Consider the following 19,756-nt stretch of genomic DNA (forward strand, 5'->3'; position numbering starts at 1 on the left):
TTTTTTTTTCAATTAACACAAGACTTTGAATGCTCTTTTAGGCATAAATGGGATAAATAGAAAGGTGACTCAGATGCATGTAGGTTTTACCAGGAGTCAACCTGTTCTCTGTTTAAAAAATGCTGCTAAGAATTCTGCTGCCTATGGAAAAGGAGACATTAGTGAGATGATGGAGTGCAGGCACTTACAATAATACCTATTTTGAAAATTAGGCAGGGTAATATGTATTGAAGTAGGAGTCACAGGATGCAGCCTAGATACTCAGTTGCTCTGAGCTGGTGCATGCCTGTGGATTACACCAATGGTGTTGACATGGGTCTTTCCACTGAAACACAAAACAACATTCATTATAAGGCAAACTGAAATTTCCGTGTCGATGTGCCAACTGAATTTTAAACTTATTTTGTTGAAGTTAAACATGTAATTTGACTGGTCTTAACTTTCCTGTCTCAGGTTGTTGGTCAAGCTATTCACTAGTGTAGGTAGAATAAGCAAGGATAAAATCAAAGATCATTAATGAGTGTGATAGCTATTAGCTGATATAATGAAACTATTCCCTTTAGACCAGTGGAGTGCTGGCTGCTCTAAGCAGCTGAAGGAGAAGGCCTTTCAACAAAAAGTCTTCAGAAATAAGTAGTGTTGTCAAATGTCATTTTGTGGTTGATCTTTCCAGTGTTTTCCTACAGTAGCACAGAAATAGGATTGAAATCTGTTGAAAACATTTCCTATGAAGAGATATGTTTCTTTTTTGTCTATCCATTTTCTCTTACATCCTTTGATCAATTTTATTCCTGTCTCATAAGTCTATTCTTCATGAATTATTTTTTTCTTAATTTTTTCCTTTAATTTTTAGAGGTTTTAGTAGATTTAAGTTTGATTGATAGTTTGCTTTTTTTTTTTTAATTCCTTTTTCTCCAAGCACAGTTTTAGATCTGTTTTTAAATCAATCTTCATTGTTAGCACAACTTCTTTTTCACTCTTCCACTTACTCTTTTCAAATGAGGACGTAAAGATAGGTCGTGTTCATCTTTGCTTTCCAAATGTGTGTATGTATTTGAGTAATTCTGCGTAAAAGTTTTTGCATGGTCTTGGGGGAGCAGGGATGGAGGGGAGACTGGGATATAAAAGCCCTAGTCAAGGCTCAGGCAGAGACTGTTGTGACTTTTGCACTGGTAATTATTTCTGAACTTTCTGAACTGCTTCAAAACATGATCACATTACTGTGTGCGTCATTGTGAGAGACAGAGACAGTTATTTTTTAGAAATTCTTACAGCTCCTCAGAAAAATGCTTTGGTATTACATAATTGCCATTGTTCTTTTGTATGTTTTTCATAGCATCCTCCTGGGCAGTTGCGAAGGAAATACAGTTCCTGCTCCACTATTTTCCTGGATGACAGCACAGTCAGTCAACCAAACCTCAAGTATACTATCAAATGGTGGGTTTTATAAATTTTTTTTTTTCTACCTACATTATAGATGTGTATTTAGGTATACATATTTCTGAACCATTAATAACCAAGCTTCAAAAGTTCTAGGGTTTAAGTAGTAAAGTTGCTTAATCCAATCATGCTCCAGAGGCAGTGAATAGGATGAACAAAGGGTATTACTCTTAGTTTAGGTCAGTGCAGAATCAACCTCCCAGTACTGTGTGTCTCAACAGAAAGTACAAATTAAGTATCGCAAATTCTAGCAACTGAAATCCTTGTGCTTCAATGTTCAACAGGGTTCTTGATTTGGATGAGTACTCAGAACATATATATTCAGAATTTTGGAATTATCTAAAAATGAAGAGCCCTTTTCTGTTCATGCTCATTTGCTAAGCTTTCCTTTTGGTTTTCTGTTTGAAATGGAAATCAATTGCCTCCAAATTCATATCCTTGTTGAGTATAAGAGTACTGGCAGTTTATTACACAGCAGTGGGGAGCTTTGTATGTGGTGTGCACATGGGCTTACCATAACTTGGGTGATGTCTCAGTTGGTCATTTCAGGTTTCAGTGGTACCTCTTTACATTTGGAGGGAAATTAAATTGATATTTATAGAGTATTGTTCTGTATGTTTTGTACCGCAAGGGGGAAAAGTAAGAGAACAAATGCTCAAGTACTTTGTTTGCTATGATTGATACTCTCTTGAGTTATTTGTAGGATGGTTATCTTGGTGTACTCAAATGCAAAAATCTATGAAGACGAAAGTCTGTGCTACAGAGGTACTTATGAGAGCCGACCATATTCACACTAAGGTGTCCAAAGGAGTTGGTGCCATTAAAACATGTTCTTAATTTTTCTTTTTGAGGAAAAAAGAAGGGAGTGGAGAAGAGATTTGCAGTCAGATTGACACCTTTTATTTTCCTTCTGGAATCTCATACTCTTCTGCTCTAAAATCCTTTGCATGCAGATTTCTATAAGAGAGCCTTTTGGGTGGGTTTTGAGTCCCTTTTTGCATCAGAACTGAATCTGCTCATGAAAGGAAGAGATGGGTTCTGTTGGCTGCAGCAGCCAAGAAGAATACTCAGCAGACCGCAGTGGCCAGCAGTAGCCTTGTGAAAGAGGAGGCAGCCTGGGGGGAGCAAGGTGGTGATGTTTGAGAGACATCTGGGGTGCATGGCAGGGGACGGAGCTGTAGGGGCGAGGGTGCACATCAGGCTGGAGGAGTGAGGGGAGTTGTGCAGGACTGGGGCCAAGCTGCCAGAGTGGGAAGGGTTGGAACCTGCAAGGAGTCAGAGAGTTTGAAAAGGGGTTATGTGGGGTAAGAAACTGGACTCTGGCATGTAGGGCCTCCTCTTCTTTCATGTCTGGCTGCACAGATTAAAGGGTGAGGAGATTGCAAGATTACTGCTTTTGTAGCGCAGCTTCCCTTCTTGCACCCCATCCTGTCAGTCTCTGCAGATAAGTGACTAGCGTATGTAGCTATATCTCCGAGAGATGTATTTTGGCCAGCGCATTTATTTCTTCTCAGTCGTGTTATGCACTGATGTGTTTAAAATACTAGTGCATCTACTGGAGATCTACAGCATCGGTCACTAGGGTGGGGTGCTGGAAAACTCCATAAGCATCTTTCCTGCACTTGGAGTGCTAGCTGAACCAGTCTACGAGAAGCAGAATGAAGCTTGGATCTGTGTTAATCTTTTACAGCTCTGAAAGACTACCAGATTCTGATACAGATTTCTAAATAGTAAATATTTTCTAAAGTTAATTTGACGTTTAGTTACAGAAGCAACCATATGGGCACCAAGTGGAGCTGTGCACATAGATTCTTGCATCTGCTTTCATAAAATGAACTGGAGATGCAAGTGCGTTCCTAAGGCCATAATTTAAAATTAAATTTTAGGACTAATTCATTTTGTGAATAGCTTTCAGCAAACTAAATTCATACATAAATGTGTTTCTTGTGTTCAGTGAGGACTATGTCCCTTAAATATCCATGGTACACAGTATCTCTTAATCCCTTAAGTATGTATTTATATACAAAATCTAGTCTAAAAAACATTTATGATCTAAAAACATGTAATGCAGTCAGGTAAAAGCTATAGTGCTTATACAAAGTTAGTAAAATATATTTACTTTCAAGTAAGAAAAAATATTTTCTACTACACAGCTGTTTAAAAAACAAACAAATAAACAAAACCACAAACAAACAAAAAAAAAACCCCAACCAAACCTGAAATAATCTTAAATTCTACTAACGGAGTAGCTTCAACATAGTGTTTTCCTACAATGCAGTATGTCAGTTTTCATCTAAAATTTCTGGAATAAAATTACAGAGCAACCTCTTGATTCTTTTAAAAGGCCTTTTATGGAAAAGAAAAGAAGGGGAATTTTGCATCAGTGTGAGACACAAGCATCATGCGGTGAATCACTGGCAAGACAAATTGTTAACAAATAGAATCAGTGAACTCCCTCCTCCTTCCCCTTTAGCTTTGGCTGGATTTTATGCTACTGGAACAAGTAGAGAGGGTGCCAATGCTGATTTATCCTTCCATAAAACTCTCCTTCGATAAAGCTGGAATTGTGAGTTGGAAACTGGAGAATAACCATGAGAAGCCATGTCTTACTTTTTTTCAGTCTCAAATGTGAACGAGACCAGTTAGTTGTATCTGTAATTAAAACCTGAGCTCTCTGCGAGTATAAGGGTACTTTCTGTCTTTGTGCAGAATGTAAACAGGGGTACTTTGGTCTCTGGTTGAGAACATGGGAAATGCATACTGCAGTCAGTTATTCAGGGAGTTGCCTTTCCTGAGTTAAAATAAGTAACTCGAGGCCATAAAACTGTAGGAGCCTGGTATTCGAGTCTGGTACGTGAGTAACTACATAGAAAGACAGCCAAAAGTTAATGGATTTAAATATAAAATCATAAGCCAATGGTGATTAAAACATTTCATGTTAGCTTGGCAGCATTAGCAAACAATAAAGGAGAATGTTCAATGCCTGTGATGCTTTGTGTTAAACCTTGGAAGTCAGTAGGAGTTTGACTTGAGCGAAGTAGGGCGCTAAATAAAAGGTATGTGTAACTTGGTATTTGAAGTAGGAGTGTTTTTGGAAGGTATTTCATTACTAGTGAGAATGAGGCACTTGGAGAGTGCCTCCTTATTGTAAATGCAATATTATTTATAAATATTATAAAGTTATCTGTTGACAGCTGTTTTCCAGGTATCTAACAGTGAAGAAAACAGGCTGTTGAGCATTCTTTTTGCTATACATTATGCTAGATTTTAAATTTGCATGTTAATATGACAAATGCTATCATTTGACTGTCCTCACATGTTAACTCTGTGTTTCTTTTTACAGTGTAGCTCTTGCAATATATTACCACATCAAAAACAGGTATGTGAATAATGGAAGCTTGTACTGAAGATATCTTTAATTAAAACAGATGAACTGCCCAAACCCTAAAAATCCATGCTCTGTTTCTTTCAGGATGTTTATTTGGTAGTAGTTTTCTTACTTCCCATGCTAGAAATGAGAAAATATATTCTCTTGTATTTTTATATCTATTATTTTGCTTATAAAAATAACAATGGTAGGAATACATACCACAAAGATCTAGAAGTACAGCTCAGCATTTAAAAACTTTGATTCAGTGTTTGCTTTTATGTGCACTGGGAATTTCTGCATTGTTGCATGTGTTGCAGTTACGTACAGAGAATCTTGAGTGCACTTCAGTTTTATTTTTTAGCTACACCTTTATAGAGTTAACTGTGTAATTCAGTTAATGGATTTTGAAATAAATGCCAATAATTATACAGTAATAGTTACATTGTGAATAGATGTAATTCAAGATGCTTCAGAAAAAGAGCAGGTCCTGGCTTATCTCTTCTGGTATAGTATGTTTTAGATCTCTACTCGGTTAAGTGGATTGAAATAGAGTAGAAAACAGGTTCTCTAAAAAGTAACTTGGCGCATACATTAGCTTTCTTCATGTTGAATGGAGCTTCTGTATCTTAAATCTCTGTCCTCGTGATATATAAAATATCATCCTATCATAAAATAATATTTCCATTTGTAGTAGAGATAGTACAAATACTTTAAGTGACTTTTGTGTCCGTGGCTTTTCAATGTATCTTTTCAGAGAACTTGGCTTAGATCTTGATCTAACAAGCCAGTTACATGTTTTTTCTTCTGGACTCCAAGACATCCAACTAGAACAAAAGGAATTACTCATAAGTTTAAAGTTAAGCTAGTACGTCATTTGGGACCATGTTTCAGGTCACTGGAACCAATTATGCTTCTTGAAACAAGGCTGACATCTAAAGAGAAACCTTTAGAAGTGCACAAGGGCAGAAAGTCTTACAGCTTGATCCCTGTTGAAAGCTCTTCAAGGACTTTTCCAAGGTATCAGTGGGCCTTGGACTGAAACATGACAATATGTAAAGCAAAAGTTGAAGTGAAATCTTTTTGCAGACTTTTTAATCTCATTTCCCAGGATGTGAGGCATTACTGATCATGCGTGGATTCCACTTGTTAATCCATCTATGGTTCCATTTTTCCTCTTTCCTCCATTGTCCCTAGCTTAGTTTTGCTAACTAGTCAATTTTTACTATGCTTGACTAAATAATAGAGATCTCAAAGATATTCAGACTCTAAAATTTTGTGGAAATAAAGTTATTCTTAAGTGCTCTTGACTCATGTTAAGTATCGTGCCAGCCAAGTAAAAGGCTCAGGATAATGGGGCACATCAGGGACAATGAAGGGTGAGGAACTTCCGTAAGAGCTCACAGTCAAGCAGGAGGAATCCAGATCCAAAGTACAGCAGACTTGCTTGGTGCCAATTGCCATGGAGATGATTTCTGTCTGCAGTAAATATATGCCCATCTTGCAGAACTTGATGTAATTTTGACCTACAACTAGTAATCAGAGACGCTAAACCTTTACAAGATAGAGTCCTATGTCAGTGTCTTGAAAGCAGATGCATTCTGAATGTTATCTTCTTGGGAAACTTGCTGTCAGTCCTTTTGCTTTTGGAATGGAGGGGTGATTTACTCAGGAAGAACGGGTTACTGCTTCTCCCTCCTGGAGCTGCCTGTGGTGGAAGGTGTGGTGTAAATGTGCCCTCTGCTGTGCTCAGGATGGATGGTCTTGCTGGTGATACTGGAGCAGGCTCGTGGGGGTCGGTTAGTGACTCTGAAATACACGTCCTGTCTTTGGTTGTCTCTGACTTGGGAACAGAGGGACAATGTGATAACAACTTGCTGCTGAAACAGCAACAGCAAAACATGTTCTGCTTCCTGCCATTATAGGCAAAAAGGGAGTTGTTGGCATACATGGTAGATTTTGGTTCATTATAGGGGTTGACGAGTAAGAAGCCACTGTAACTGTTATATAGACTCAAGGTTGATTTTGACAGCAAATGAATCAAGCACCTGCTTTGCCAGAGGATAATCCTTTTCAGACAGTGTTCAGTTGATCTTTTCTCCTGCATAGTAGGCTTAAAACCAGATTGCTTCCTATTATTCCAAACTTTCACCAATCCCTTTTTTTTTTTTTAGGAACTATACATGAAATAGAGTATTCCTTCATGTTTTCCGCATTTCAATTGATTGAAACATTCCAGTTGTCCTTCCTTCTTTTCCCAATGTCTCCTGTCATTGTTACATTGATTTGCTTTCTGCAGCTTTTGCTGTGCTTAGCTATTTGACAAGTGGTAAAAGGCTACACCTATACATGAGTATTGGTGAACTTGCTGAATCAATATATAAAATAAATCCCAACAAACTAAACATGAAAAATGTTTAGATCAGTTAGTAGATGGTTCATTTTTTAAATAAAGCAATGTGAATTTGTTCTAATGAAGATGAAAATCTATCAACCTCTTTTTTTTTTTTTTTTCTTGCTGTAATAGATTTTTTGAGGGCAATCATATGTACCTTCATAGCATGCAGCAGGTACAGCATGAAAAAATAAGATAGGAAATTCAGTTTGCTGTAGTACATCAGTGTTTCCAGTGAGATTACGTCTACATTAAGATACCAGCCTTTTTATGTGGGTGTAAAAAATGTCTGGCCTAAAATCCTGGCTTATTAGGAATTTTCTAGTAATTATAACAACGTGGGGTTTTTTTTTTGTTTGTTTTGATTTAGATACTTTTTTAAAAATGGTTTTTCCAGCTGTAGCAGGCTTTATAGCAGAAAAAATGTCATCTTCAGATATTGAGGTTTAAATGTTAGGTGCTATTAAGTACATTTTGTAGACAAGAATTCACTATAAAACTCAGGTTTGCATGCTCTGAGGCACGTGCTGTTGAGTAAAGATGTAAAACCCATTCAGTGGTTTCTTTCTTAAGAACTCTATAACCAGAGTACCAGGGATGCTATAAATAAAGATGGGATTGTAATAAGTAGGTCACATGGATGCATCTTTCCAGAAAGTGACCAGTTCTAACTGGTACTGCTACACCACTCGTTTCTGTGATTGTTGGTGTTCCTGCCAAGACTGCACACAGCAAAAGTCTTTACATTGCATACTGAGTCTTAGGCTTACAAAATTGCATCAACTTAAAACCAGTGAACTGGAATATTATTTTTTTTTTTTTTTTTTAAATGTACTCCTGTTTGATATCAGAAATCAATAGTAGGATAGGATTTTCCAAATAAATTAAAAATGTATGTTTGTATTAGCTAAAGGATAACTGTAAAAAGCATTGCATATTTGCAAAGATTCATGAAGTTGACAATAAAAGAGGAAGAATTAAGAGACTGCAAGGATTAACATGATGAAGTTAAGAAAAGGAGAGTAAGATGGGCTGATTTTATTGTAAGTTATAGCAGTACTATGAAAGCCTCACAGGAGAGTGCACAAAAGCTGTACCTTAGGCACTGAAAGCTGAAAATTTTAGTGTACCTTGTACTATTGATTTCATATTACATGTGAGCCATACGTCAGAATAGGACCCACCTCTACTTGAAAATGCCATTTCTGCACCGTTTCTGAGCACCGTGCAGCATGAGGAGTACTGGAGCTTTAGCAGTACACACGTGCCTGTGAGAGCTGCATGCTGTCATGTTCAGATAATAACACGGCTTTGGTTTTAATACTTTTTAGGGACACAGACGGAAGAATGCTCTTAGATATTTTTGATGAAAACCTTCATCCCCTTTCGGTAAGTTCATCTGCCTCTTCTTCCTTTTCATGTGAACTGTCTTTCTTTCTGTCTGCTTCATTTTGTTTCAGTCACCTATTTGGAAGTATTTCTTCCTTAGAAATCCGAAGTGCCACCAGACTATGACAAACACGACCCAGAGCAGAAACAGATTTACCGCTTCGTTCGGACGCTGTTCAGTGCTGCTCAACTGACTGCTGAATGTGCCATTGTCACCCTGGTGAGTGCCTGAGAGGTGACATCAGCCATCTGACAGACCCAGTTTTGTTCCCAAAGCTTGGGTTTGTATGATTTAATAGATCTAGGTGCTGCCAGGGAATTTTTTCTCAACATGGAGTCCAAGGAAATCTCCTGATGGGAAAAGATATGTTTTCTTGGGGAGAGTAAGTGATGGAAGAAGAGATTGGGTCACATGTGACACAGAAGCCGGGGTTACATCTTGCCCTCACGGAGTGATTATGTTACAGGCCACCAAGGTGACTAATAGAAAACACATAAGGGGTCTGAGCAAGAGGGAATGTTAAAAGCAAAAAGGCTGCTGGTTTTGGGGGGGTTGCTCTGTATCTTGTAGCTCCAGCAGAGACTCAGGAACAGCTGTAGGTAATGCGATAGCACTAATAGGAACTGATGGGCACATGAAGGATTCTGTGAGTGACTGGGGCATGTTGGTGATGGCTCCTTTTTACTTGCACTGTACTTGTCTTTCAGGACCGTATCACAGGGTTAAACAATTGTTCTCAAGGCTGGAGTTTAGCTACTTAAAAATAGTCCAGTACAAAAGAAGGTTCAGATTTTCAGCTGGTGTGGATCAGCATAGCAATGTGGATTAAAGAAGCTAAAGTGCTCTCTACCAGCTGAGAATTTCTTAATTTTCTTGAAATTTTTATCCCGCAAACTCCGACAAGCCTCTTCAGCTTTCAGGCACGATTCTGGCCATGTTCTCAACTCAGAGATTTTAAAAGAACAGTGTTTTTTTACCACTACAACATGTGGTTTCATAACAGCTGTGTTACACATTTTAGATGGAAGAAGGGGAAATTGGAGAAGGTGGATGTTGAAGCACAGACCTACAAATTTCCTCTGTTAATCTCTCTCTCTTGGCTTCTAAAATTATTTGGCGAGCTTTTTCTCCTTTGGACAGTCAGAATGAATTGTACTAGCCATGACAGAACAAGAATATGAGAGAAATAGGGCAAGAAACACCCTGCGGTTCTCCACCCTTACATTTTGAAGTGTTACTCTACCTAGTTACTTGACCCAGACATTACTTGTTCTATGAAATAACATTTTGTCTGTCTCTTTTACATAATTGCACTAAGTGTTTGTCCTCCTCTCTTTTCTTCCTAAGTGTTCTCTGCTGGAGGCAAGATATGTTGTGTGAATCAGTATGTTCTTCTGTAATTTAATTAATCCACTGTCAAATACAGTGGAACCTTGTTGTAGCTATCTGTTGTTCAATCTTAGGCTATTTGATCAGAGAGGGCACTATTTAGTAGAAAGGAAGAGGGCTTTTTTTAACTGAGTATTTTCCTGCTATTGCAATGCATGGAAAGTTCTCCACAAATCTTGTCAACCTAGGCATATATTTCAGTATCTTTCCTTTTTAACTCTTCATTGCCTCTTTTGATTCTCATGTGGTTTCCTTGCAAACAACTTGGTTGATGTGATCTGCAATGAAGTATAAATGATTTTTAGTTGATTTGTTATATTGCAGAGGCAGTTTTCGTATGTATTAGCACTTGAAAACTTAGGTGGCTTAGGGTTTTTTTACCCAACACAGTGATAACAGATAAACTGTTTTATAGCCTAGTTCTCAAAGCAGCCATACAGATCTTGGTGGCTAGATCATCAGAGGTGGCAGGACATACTGATGTCCTGCTTCAGAGGTTTTGGGTAAAGACTGTTTTCCAAGTATGAAATTCTGCTGCTGTTGTTCTGGATTTCCTCTGTACTTGTAGATCCCATTTCTTTACTGTCAGTGTCATCAGGAGGGGCCCGAGAGACCAATCATATTGTTTCTGCAATGTTCAAATGTGGAGATTAATCTGTTAAAAGGCATTCAACCCTTCTCCCTTCCCCACACTCCTGAAATCTTAATAGTGTTGTTATTGCTATTTATGAGCTCTCCAAGTGCTTTCAGTGTTTATATCCGGTCTGGAGAAGAAGGGAGCAGCATTCCCTGCATATGTTCTGCTATAGCCTGGCTGTCCACTGGAGAGCAATCTGATATCCCTGTCTGCCACTTGTTCCTCCTGGGAGGGTTGCCAGAAGAGAGGAAATGTATCTGTGAAGATATATTTTGAACAAGATGCTACAACTGTTATCTTTCTTTCACTCACTTTCATTATTTTTAAAAAGTCCTGACCACCTCGTTTTACTGCCCAGATTATTAACATGGTCTAAGGTGTGCAGTTGGATGCACTCGCTGCTTGTCTTTTTGCTTGCCGTTACCAAGGCAGGAGCAGCAGTTACAGTTGGTTATGTAGCAGTGTGTATGTTCAGCACAGGAGCTGAGTAAATGTGAAACTCGTGACACTTAGATAAGCTAGTCTCTAGCAAAAACCCAGCATTGTGTTGCTTCGAACACTTAATTAAAATATTTCAATTAAAGCCTCCACTATTACAGCAGAACCAATTTATAATTAAACAAAAAATTTAATTTTCACACAGCCTCCAGAGCTGCCAAGAGATTTCCCATACTGGTAGGTGAACAATTAAAATCTCAGGTTCAGACAATTAAATACTAATTCGCATTATTTATTTATAAAATAATACCATAAGAATAAAATTACTTTTAAGAATTATGTTGCTGATTTGAAGTCTTGCAAATAACAGCTGAACTATACTCTGTGACCTGACTTGGTGAGAAAGATAATGCATTTCCACCAACCCAAAGTATTCCCACCCTTGCTAAAACACAAATGCCTGTCTGGTCTTCACCATCTCCTCAAATGCAGAGGTGGCAGATTGTACTTATGATAATCTACTGATTGGATAGCAAATAAAAACCTTCTACAGGAGCGTTGTCCGTACCAACAGGAAAACAATACAGCATTTGTATGTCATGAGAATTAAATATTTATGCTTTGTTCTTTTGTTCTGTAAAAGCAATCTTATTAACTAGGCCTGGAGAGGAGAATAGCCCAAGTTTTCTGCTTTGCCTTGGCATGACTTCCAGAGTTATTTGCAAAAAGTCCAAATCTGAGGCTCCTAATGTACTTCTGTGTCTGTAGTAGTTTCAGAGAGGATATGTTTTGCATTTCTAATTATGCAAATAGGCAAATACAGTAGGCCTGTGTACTCTAGGCTGATCAGAAGCAGAGATATGTAAATACATACAGTAGATGACCTGAATTTCTGTGAAGTTCAGAGGAATGTGCTTTTGAAATATGTCACAGAGTTCATACTGTGACTGAGGGGATTTGATATTGGGAAATTTGAAATTTGAAGTACGTCAGAGTAAATTCTCCTTATGAAAAACAAGGATTTAATTAATCCAGCCAAATGTTCCTGAGTTCTTATTGTACTCTTCGGTCATGTTTTCAGCAATTAGGTACAGAGAGAATATTGTTGAACTGTGTTGTGAAAATTGGAGTATTTGAGGAGAATTTTGTTTTCTGTGTATTTGGAGAAGAGGGGAAAGTATTTAATTGATTTCACTGGGCTGTTTTCGCTTTTAAATGCTATTTTTCAGTTAAAGTGTCAAAAATCTGATGCTTGTTTAAAAGAAAACAAAAACACAAAAGAAAGTGATTAGAGTCCATAGAGCCACTTGCTCTGCAGCAGAAGTCCTTTTCAGCTGGCCCATTATAGCTACCAATACTTAGACAGCAAATAGAGGAATAATGGAGAATTCCAGTTCTGCTGAAGACCTCAGTCCAGTGCAAAGTATTGTTTGTTTCCTGATTTGACACTGTTCCTCTCCATCCAGTGACCATAAAGGACTGTGAGTGTGGTTGGATGAGCAAGGCAAAATGATTAAGCTGGGCTTCACCTCATGTAAGGAACCCATGAGAATGGTTGTGTGTTGGTGTGCACCTTTGTTCTGTGTTTGAAGTATTCTTCAGGAGCAGACTGAAGCCCTTCACCTTGCCACATCTGAAAAAGGTCTCCCAGGTGCAGAGAGAAGGTCTCTCCAGCTGACCTCTGGATCCTAAGCCCCTTGGTGTCTGCCCATGTGTCAGGGTACCCTCTGAAAAAGGCGAAGAAGAACAGGGGCTTCATACCTGTGCTCCAGGCACTGGCAGGAACAGAAGACTCGTTTTCTGGTCCCTGCTTTTAGGGCTATTCTCATCTTTTAGCTATAGTCTAACTTAAAACACTTGAATTATTATCATTGAATATTTATATGTCTGTTAGTCAAGCCTTGCTTGAGGCCTGTTGGGATATACACCTCAAGAAGAGAACATTCAATCTAGGGCTTGGGAAGGAATTTTTTGTAAATCCCTGAGAAAATAGGACATTCAGTCAGAGAATGGGTGTCTGTTTCCTGGTGAATCTCTAAGGGCTTCTGTGTGGGCAAGGAGTGAAAACTGATCCCAGTTTTAAACTGGGAAGAAGATATTGCCTAATAGTTTGAGTGCATTTTATATGTATTATAGATCTTTGTCTTCAAATGGGTAAATTAAGGGGAAAACCTAGAGATGTGTGACTTTTCTGAGTTCCATTAGTGCTTCCTATAAATATCGACAATGGTACTTTGCAGTTGTTTACATTCTCAGAATTTTGTGATGGCATTTGTTATTCTTTTTCAACATTTGGTCTCAAAAAATAAAGAATTCGGTGAATTTGCAAGGACTGTGATGATATGATATCCTGTTCCACCAAATGGATGGCACCAGACCTTTGTGGAACATTTCAAATGTCCAGCTGGGCCATTGCAAGGCACAGTTATTTCTGGAGAGTTGTGGTGGGGAACTGGCTGATTGCTTGGAACAGAGCATATGGCAATTTAGTGATTGGATTTGAGCCGTAATTTGGCTACGTGGGACCCACTACCAATTATAATTTTTTCCGTACAAATATCTTCTTAGTTTCAAGGTATTTTGACACACTGAAGTTTTCTCATTAAAGAGAGAAGGTGGTTGTCTTCATTAGTTACTCTGTGCTCCTGCAGTTTATAATGTTAATTACCTGGTGAGTTCATATGGAGTTTAAATGGGAGAGGGAGAGGAATGTGGTTTTTCAAAATACATGTTCATTTGTAGATTCTCAATTATGGCACTTAAAATACCGAACCCATCCTCTCCTTTCTGTCAGTGTAAATCTAGTGAGAAATAATTAAAGCCACTAGAGTTTTACTGGCAAAATAGAGATAGAATTTGACATAAAGGACTATAGAAGTGGCATGAGGTAAGATAATGATTTGCTCTTGCTGTCACCTCAAATTTCAGAATTGTCCCAGTAATGTGAGTGACATTCCTGGGTGATTGTCCATTTCGTTAACCTGCTCCCACTCAGCCTTCTTGGAGGCAGTGCACAACTTCTGACCTCTCCATGTTGCACCACAGGAAACTCCAGTGCTGCAGACACATGGAATCATGGAATAATCTAAGTTGGAAGGGACCTATGGAGTTTATGCCTGGTCTGGCCTCTGCTCAAAGCACAACCAGCTGGATCAGGCTGATGAGGGCCTGCCCAGCTGGGTTCTGAATTTCTCCAAGGATGGAAATTTCATAACCTCCATAGAAAAACCTGCTCCATTGTTTTAGGGAAACCTAAAAAAAAGAATGATGCTATTTTGGGTGCTTAGACTGCAACTCCAGTGTGATAAGAGGTATCAGTGGGATATAAGAGGTTAATGCTGAAGAGCTTCAAAATGAAGCAACAGAAATAAAACTTCTGAAAGAATCACACACTAGGATTTTAATAAAATTTGAGTGTTGCTTTGGATGATGAAATATTGAAATGAAATTATTTGACACTTTCATATTTAGTTATTTGTTATATATCCTGAAGGGGGAAAAAAAAAAAGAGGAAATAAACTTCCAGTATTTTAAATTTTCTTTCTACTTGAGAGTATTATATAATATACAAAGTATGTTATGATGTCCTCTGAGGTGGAAAAAATGAGATGCTGTTTTGCACTAATTAAAACTGAACTCTTCAGTGCTATCTTTAGGTTTCAGTTTCTTCAAATGGATTTATGTTGGGATGTTGCGTAATCAACTCTCTGCTCTCCAGGATCACGGGGAGCAGGACATCCTAGATAACTGGGACAGCATTGAATGCTGTGATTACTGTCAGACACTCAGGAAGTCCAGGATGGACTCACCCAACTGCAAATAATCACTCTGAGTATTAGTTCTGGCTCAGCAGTGGCTCTGCTGGAGCAGCATTGCTGGAGCTTGAAGGCTGTTGCTGAGTCTGTTAGTTTGTGCCATGTTACAGTTCCCTGTCTGGTTTAAAAAAAGCCCTCCAGGACTAGTGGTGATAATAGATGGCTAAATGCTTCTCTACCATACTATTGCAAGCCTGGGAGTTAAGATCAGAGGCATCCAAAGTAGGTCAACATGAAGTCATTTTGGGTCTGACAGATTTAAGAGCTCAAGATATGTGCTGAAACATATTGGTTCTGTACCTTTGCTGGACCTGAAATGGCTTTGGATAACTACATTCCTGTGGTGCTGCATCTAAGCTAATGAACCTCCCTGGAGTTCATTGAACTTGAAGCCAATTTGGGATTATCTGTACCAACAGAGTGGTAATTTTATTTAATTAGTAGAATTAAATTCTTTTTAATTCAGATAAATGAATTCTTAGCAAAGGCAAATCACCCAGTTGGTTTCACTTACCATTAAATACTAATTTTCTGATATTTCAAATGCAAAGGTCAATCACTGCAAAATCTTGGTCCAAGTCTGTGGGAAGAGTTGGAAAATAATCCAGCACTACTCTTCTTAAATCTTAACTCCATGCAGTGTATCTTCTGGTGGTGTTGGAGTTAAAACTGAGTTATACTTGTTCTTTGCAAGCGGGAAAAATTCAGAATGATACATTGTTTAATGGAAGCCACTTAGACTGAACCACTGAAGAGTTTCTGATAATGTCACGTCAGTAACTTTCATGTTTTATTTAAATAGTTTTGTTATCATTCTGTAAAAAAAAAAAAAAAAAAAAAATAAAATTCTAAAAGTACAGTCATAGAATTAAGTGGGTTATGACAGGTGTGATGAAAATGGTTCTTGGAAACAAAGTGTTTGAGGAGAACTAGGTGTTGAATTAAGGCTGAATCCATCTGTTGGTTTTTCTTGATTCGACCTTTGAATGTCTAGGAGAGAAGTGCTCAAAAGTTTTGGTGTAAAAGCTTGCTTTCAGAAGAGGCACTGCAAAGGGTGAATTGAAAGGAGGGAAAGTAACACTGGTATAACAACTTCATTTTGTTTTAAGCTTTAGTTCCATTCCTAAGCATGTATACAGCTGTTAAAAGTGGGTGGAGGCAAATCACAGTATTTATTTTAAGTCTTCTAGACACAAAAAGCTCATTTTATCTTCTATTAGTTCTGGTTCTGTAAAGGAACAACAATAATCCAGGCAAGATGAGGTTTTCAGACTTACGTTTAAAAAAAAAAAAAAAGAAAAGAAACCCAAAAGTTTCTGACATTGTTTCTTCTGCATTTTTTGGTCTTTCGTCATAGAATTATATTTATTCCAGCATTCTGGAATGTGAGTTACAACATTCTACAGTGAGCTTTTAAAATTCAGCTTTATTATATGAATTTACAGCACCTAGTCCTAAAGGAAATTTAGAAAGTGTTTCACTTTTGAAAATCAGGCCACAGAAATTCATTACAACACACAGATACCCTGAGCTGCATAGTACACACAGAATCCCGAGTCTGATACAAACCCCGTACTTAAGAAAATAACTCCTGTGTTTAAGACACTATTCAACATATAATTGTATGCAAATGGCATTTCCATGTGTCACATTTACCATTACTGGGTCAACATTTTCAATGATTTTTGTTTTTTAGTGAGATGAAGCATGCCTGCCTGCGTGTGGGAGGACTCACTTGCCCTTGCCAGCAAAAGCAGGTGGTGTTCTCCCACCAGCCATGAGTTTGTTTGGGAAAAGTAGCATAGTCACTAACCACCCACCAGCCTCCTTCAAAGGGGCCGAGAGCCACCTGGCTCTCCTCCAAAAGTCTGTACTGATTCAGCACATCTTTGCAGCAGCCAGAAGCATCCCCGCTCAGGAGTGCAGGCTGCTCAGCGCATGGCAGACTCTGCCTCTCCTTTTCACTGTGATGCCCCAGCAAGGCTAAAACCTTGGTGCTGGGGCTGCTGCCATGGCCTGGGCCTAGTACGTTGAAATGCTCTGAGGTGAAAACAATGGTTGAACTCCATTTGTAAGGAATAATGACCTTTCTTACCTTTGTGTAGGAGACTGTGCATGGCTGTGTGTATACTGCTGTTATGAGAATGTTCTGCAGCAACAGGGCGAGAGCTCAAGTATGTTACCAGCCTTTCCTCTGCCTAAATTTCACGATCTGTGGAATCACCTGTTTCTCTCTGTATTAGAACTAGAGAGAGCTAGAACAAAGTCTGGTTGTGGGCTGAGTGGGCTTCATTGAAAAGTTGAAGAACTACACTAATGTGGCAGCACAGGCATGTCTTTGGGAAACAAGTACCAGATTACAGTGAATTCCTACATTAGCTGAGGAGTTTGATAAAATCCTGTGCATGTTTGCTGCAAGAAGGTTTGTTCTTTTTCTGTCTTCTCTTACTTGAGCACATACACTTAAAACCCAAGACTGAGTCAGGGAGGCCGCAGCAAGTGAACAAAACAAAATGCTCACTTTTAAGGCATTTTCAAGGAAGTAGCCAGAAGCCACACTAAGCACCTTTCTCCTGGCAAGGTATTTATCATCTTCCATTTCATCAGAAGATGATACAGAGCCTCACTCCAGTGAACCATATGTCTGCAGTTAAGCCTCAGTTATCACCAAGGATTCAAGTGATTATTCATATCCTTCAACAGACTGTTGGAAGGTGCTTAAGTATGCTAATGATGGTAGTATAAGAATAGTGTCTTATCAAGCTCCTATTAAATTTTTAAAGCTGATATCTCAAGTGTACACTGGTGAGAAGATAGTAGCAGGCTTATGCTCTCTTTTTACTTAGGTTTAAGTTCATCTCCTTGAGGTGTAAGTTCATCTGTTATGAATTATTCTCATTTGTGTTTTGCCTTGTAACATGGTTCTTACCTGTTCTTATGTCTGAAAAGCCTTTGAATTTGAGCTCACAACAGAGTCCTTACTTGGTTTTCTTTTTTTTTTTTTTTTTTTCTTTTTTCTCTCTCTTCCTAAGCCAGAGCTGCACATAATAAAGGACACTATTTAGTGATTTTTCTGTGCTTTCTGTATCTATATATGTGGCCTGGTCATACAAAATTTATTAAAACTGCACATGGGAAGTTGAAATTTAAGATGTTCGCATTAACAGTAAGGGGTCAAATTCAGCACTGATGTAAAGGAAATGAAGTGGCATGATGTTATGGCTTCTATACACTTTCTGCTTATGAAGCTCCCTCTACTAGCATGGTGTATTGCTTTCATGAAGTCTTCTGCTTCCCGGGGACAGTTGCAGGGAATGCTATTTGTTCATAATTCAAGGAGCAGTTTTTCATGTGAAGTTGAGCAAGTTTGTGTAATACTGTGTACAAGGTGTTTTTTTACTCAGGCTGCCTGGAAAGCGAGAGGCAGCCTCTTAAATAGGGCTGTCTGGTAATGCAAACTCTGCTGAGATTCACGTGACCTTTTTCCTGTGCTTTATGTTTCTGTGATTTTATAAGTATTATTGGACTGCTTGAGAAGTGGTGAGTCTTTTTCTTCTCCACCACTGTTCTGACCTCACCCACTTATATGCTCTTTTTTCAGTTTCTGCCTCAAGACCTTGCCTTGGAGTGACCACTTGCTTATTTTTAGGGACTTAATTTCAGTTTCTCAAAGGATTTAAACCGTGCTGTTTATTTTGGACTCATACATCACCTGGAAAGCCTTCATAGGCAAAACTCCCAATACCAAATTTTATACATCAAAGTCTTTTCAGAGATTAAAAATTCTGTTTTTAATAATGTGCTTGACAAACAATTTGGAATTTTATAATTTTGTACTTAAATAGTGTTTTGCCTTCTTTTTGAGGAAAAATTAATTTTTGAACAATAGTTAATTTTACATTATTACAAAATAAAGTTACAGTTTTCTTCAGCCTTAGAATGGCAGGCAGGGGTAAATCATAGCTAAAGAAGAAATTATATATTCTGGAGTCTAGCATCTGGCCTGTTGAAAATTCAGCTTTAGTTTTATGATATCTTACTACCTGTGTTTCTTATTTGTTAAGAAAAAGCCTGAAAAATTAGCAATTTTATCTGTGAGATCTCACAGATGTAAGTATTCTGAGGTCTTTTACTGAGACTTATCCTTTTATTTGACCAGTCTGTAATGTCCAGCATACTGGAACTATTCGGAGTTTTCGAGTATTCTATAATGTCAAAAATTCATTGAAACTATTTTGGCATTGGTAGGATCAATGAGACAACGCATTTCCAAATAAGTTTTCTATGCATCTACCACTTTGTATATATGCTCCTTTTATAATTTTTGTTGTTACTTGTTTAAAGTCAGTCCAGTATTTATTTGAAAGTACGGATATCCCCAAAATTTGGGATAACAATTTTCTAAATATTTTGTGGGGTTTAGTAAGTATCTATAAATAGGTCATAACCCTTCTTAAAAAAGATGTTTTAAATTGATAAATAAAAAACTTCAACATTATTTTTAAATGTGTATTTCTTAAAGTAATATTTTCACTTAGTAGCCGTGTACTACTTTTGTTAAAGTAGAGGTAAATTCCCTTAAGCATCTGTAGAAGAATATCTTTAGGTGGTTAAAATTTTAAAGAAAATGCTTGTCCTTCAGAATCCAAAGCAGTGTTCTGTTTTTATAAAATATGCAGCCTTTCAGGTAGTATTTTGCATGTATATTGTACTTTGATCAGAATATCTCATAAAATCTTCCGCAAGTTTCTGTCAGTCAGTGTAGACTCTTTTAAGAGTACCAGCGACCTAAATAACAGGCTAATTGCTTTTTATCACAGTGCAATGAAGCGGATATTACAAATTTTATTAAAGATGCAAAGAATAGGTTCTTCTTTAGTAAATG

General features: G+C 38.0%; 1 protein-coding gene across 1 annotated transcript in view; it reads left to right on the forward strand.

Annotated features, from left to right (window-relative positions):
• CCNY (cyclin Y) overlaps nucleotides 1–19,756 on the forward strand; it is a 47,114-nt gene that overhangs the window by 14,855 nt on the left and 12,503 nt on the right. The window contains exons 3-6 of the mRNA XM_008940511.1: nucleotides 1,337–1,437; nucleotides 4,784–4,819; nucleotides 8,534–8,591; nucleotides 8,692–8,811. Of these exons, the coding sequence (XP_008938759.1) occupies nucleotides 1,337–1,437; nucleotides 4,784–4,819; nucleotides 8,534–8,591; nucleotides 8,692–8,811 (315 nt within the window). The remainder of the gene's footprint in view (nucleotides 1–1,336; nucleotides 1,438–4,783; nucleotides 4,820–8,533; nucleotides 8,592–8,691; nucleotides 8,812–19,756) is intronic.

The sequence above is a fragment of the Merops nubicus genome, unplaced genomic scaffold, assembly GCF_000691845.1.
Source record: "Merops nubicus isolate BGI_N331 unplaced genomic scaffold, ASM69184v1 scaffold7930, whole genome shotgun sequence".
In the NCBI taxonomy this organism is placed as follows: Eukaryota; Metazoa; Chordata; class Aves; order Coraciiformes; family Meropidae; genus Merops; species Merops nubicus.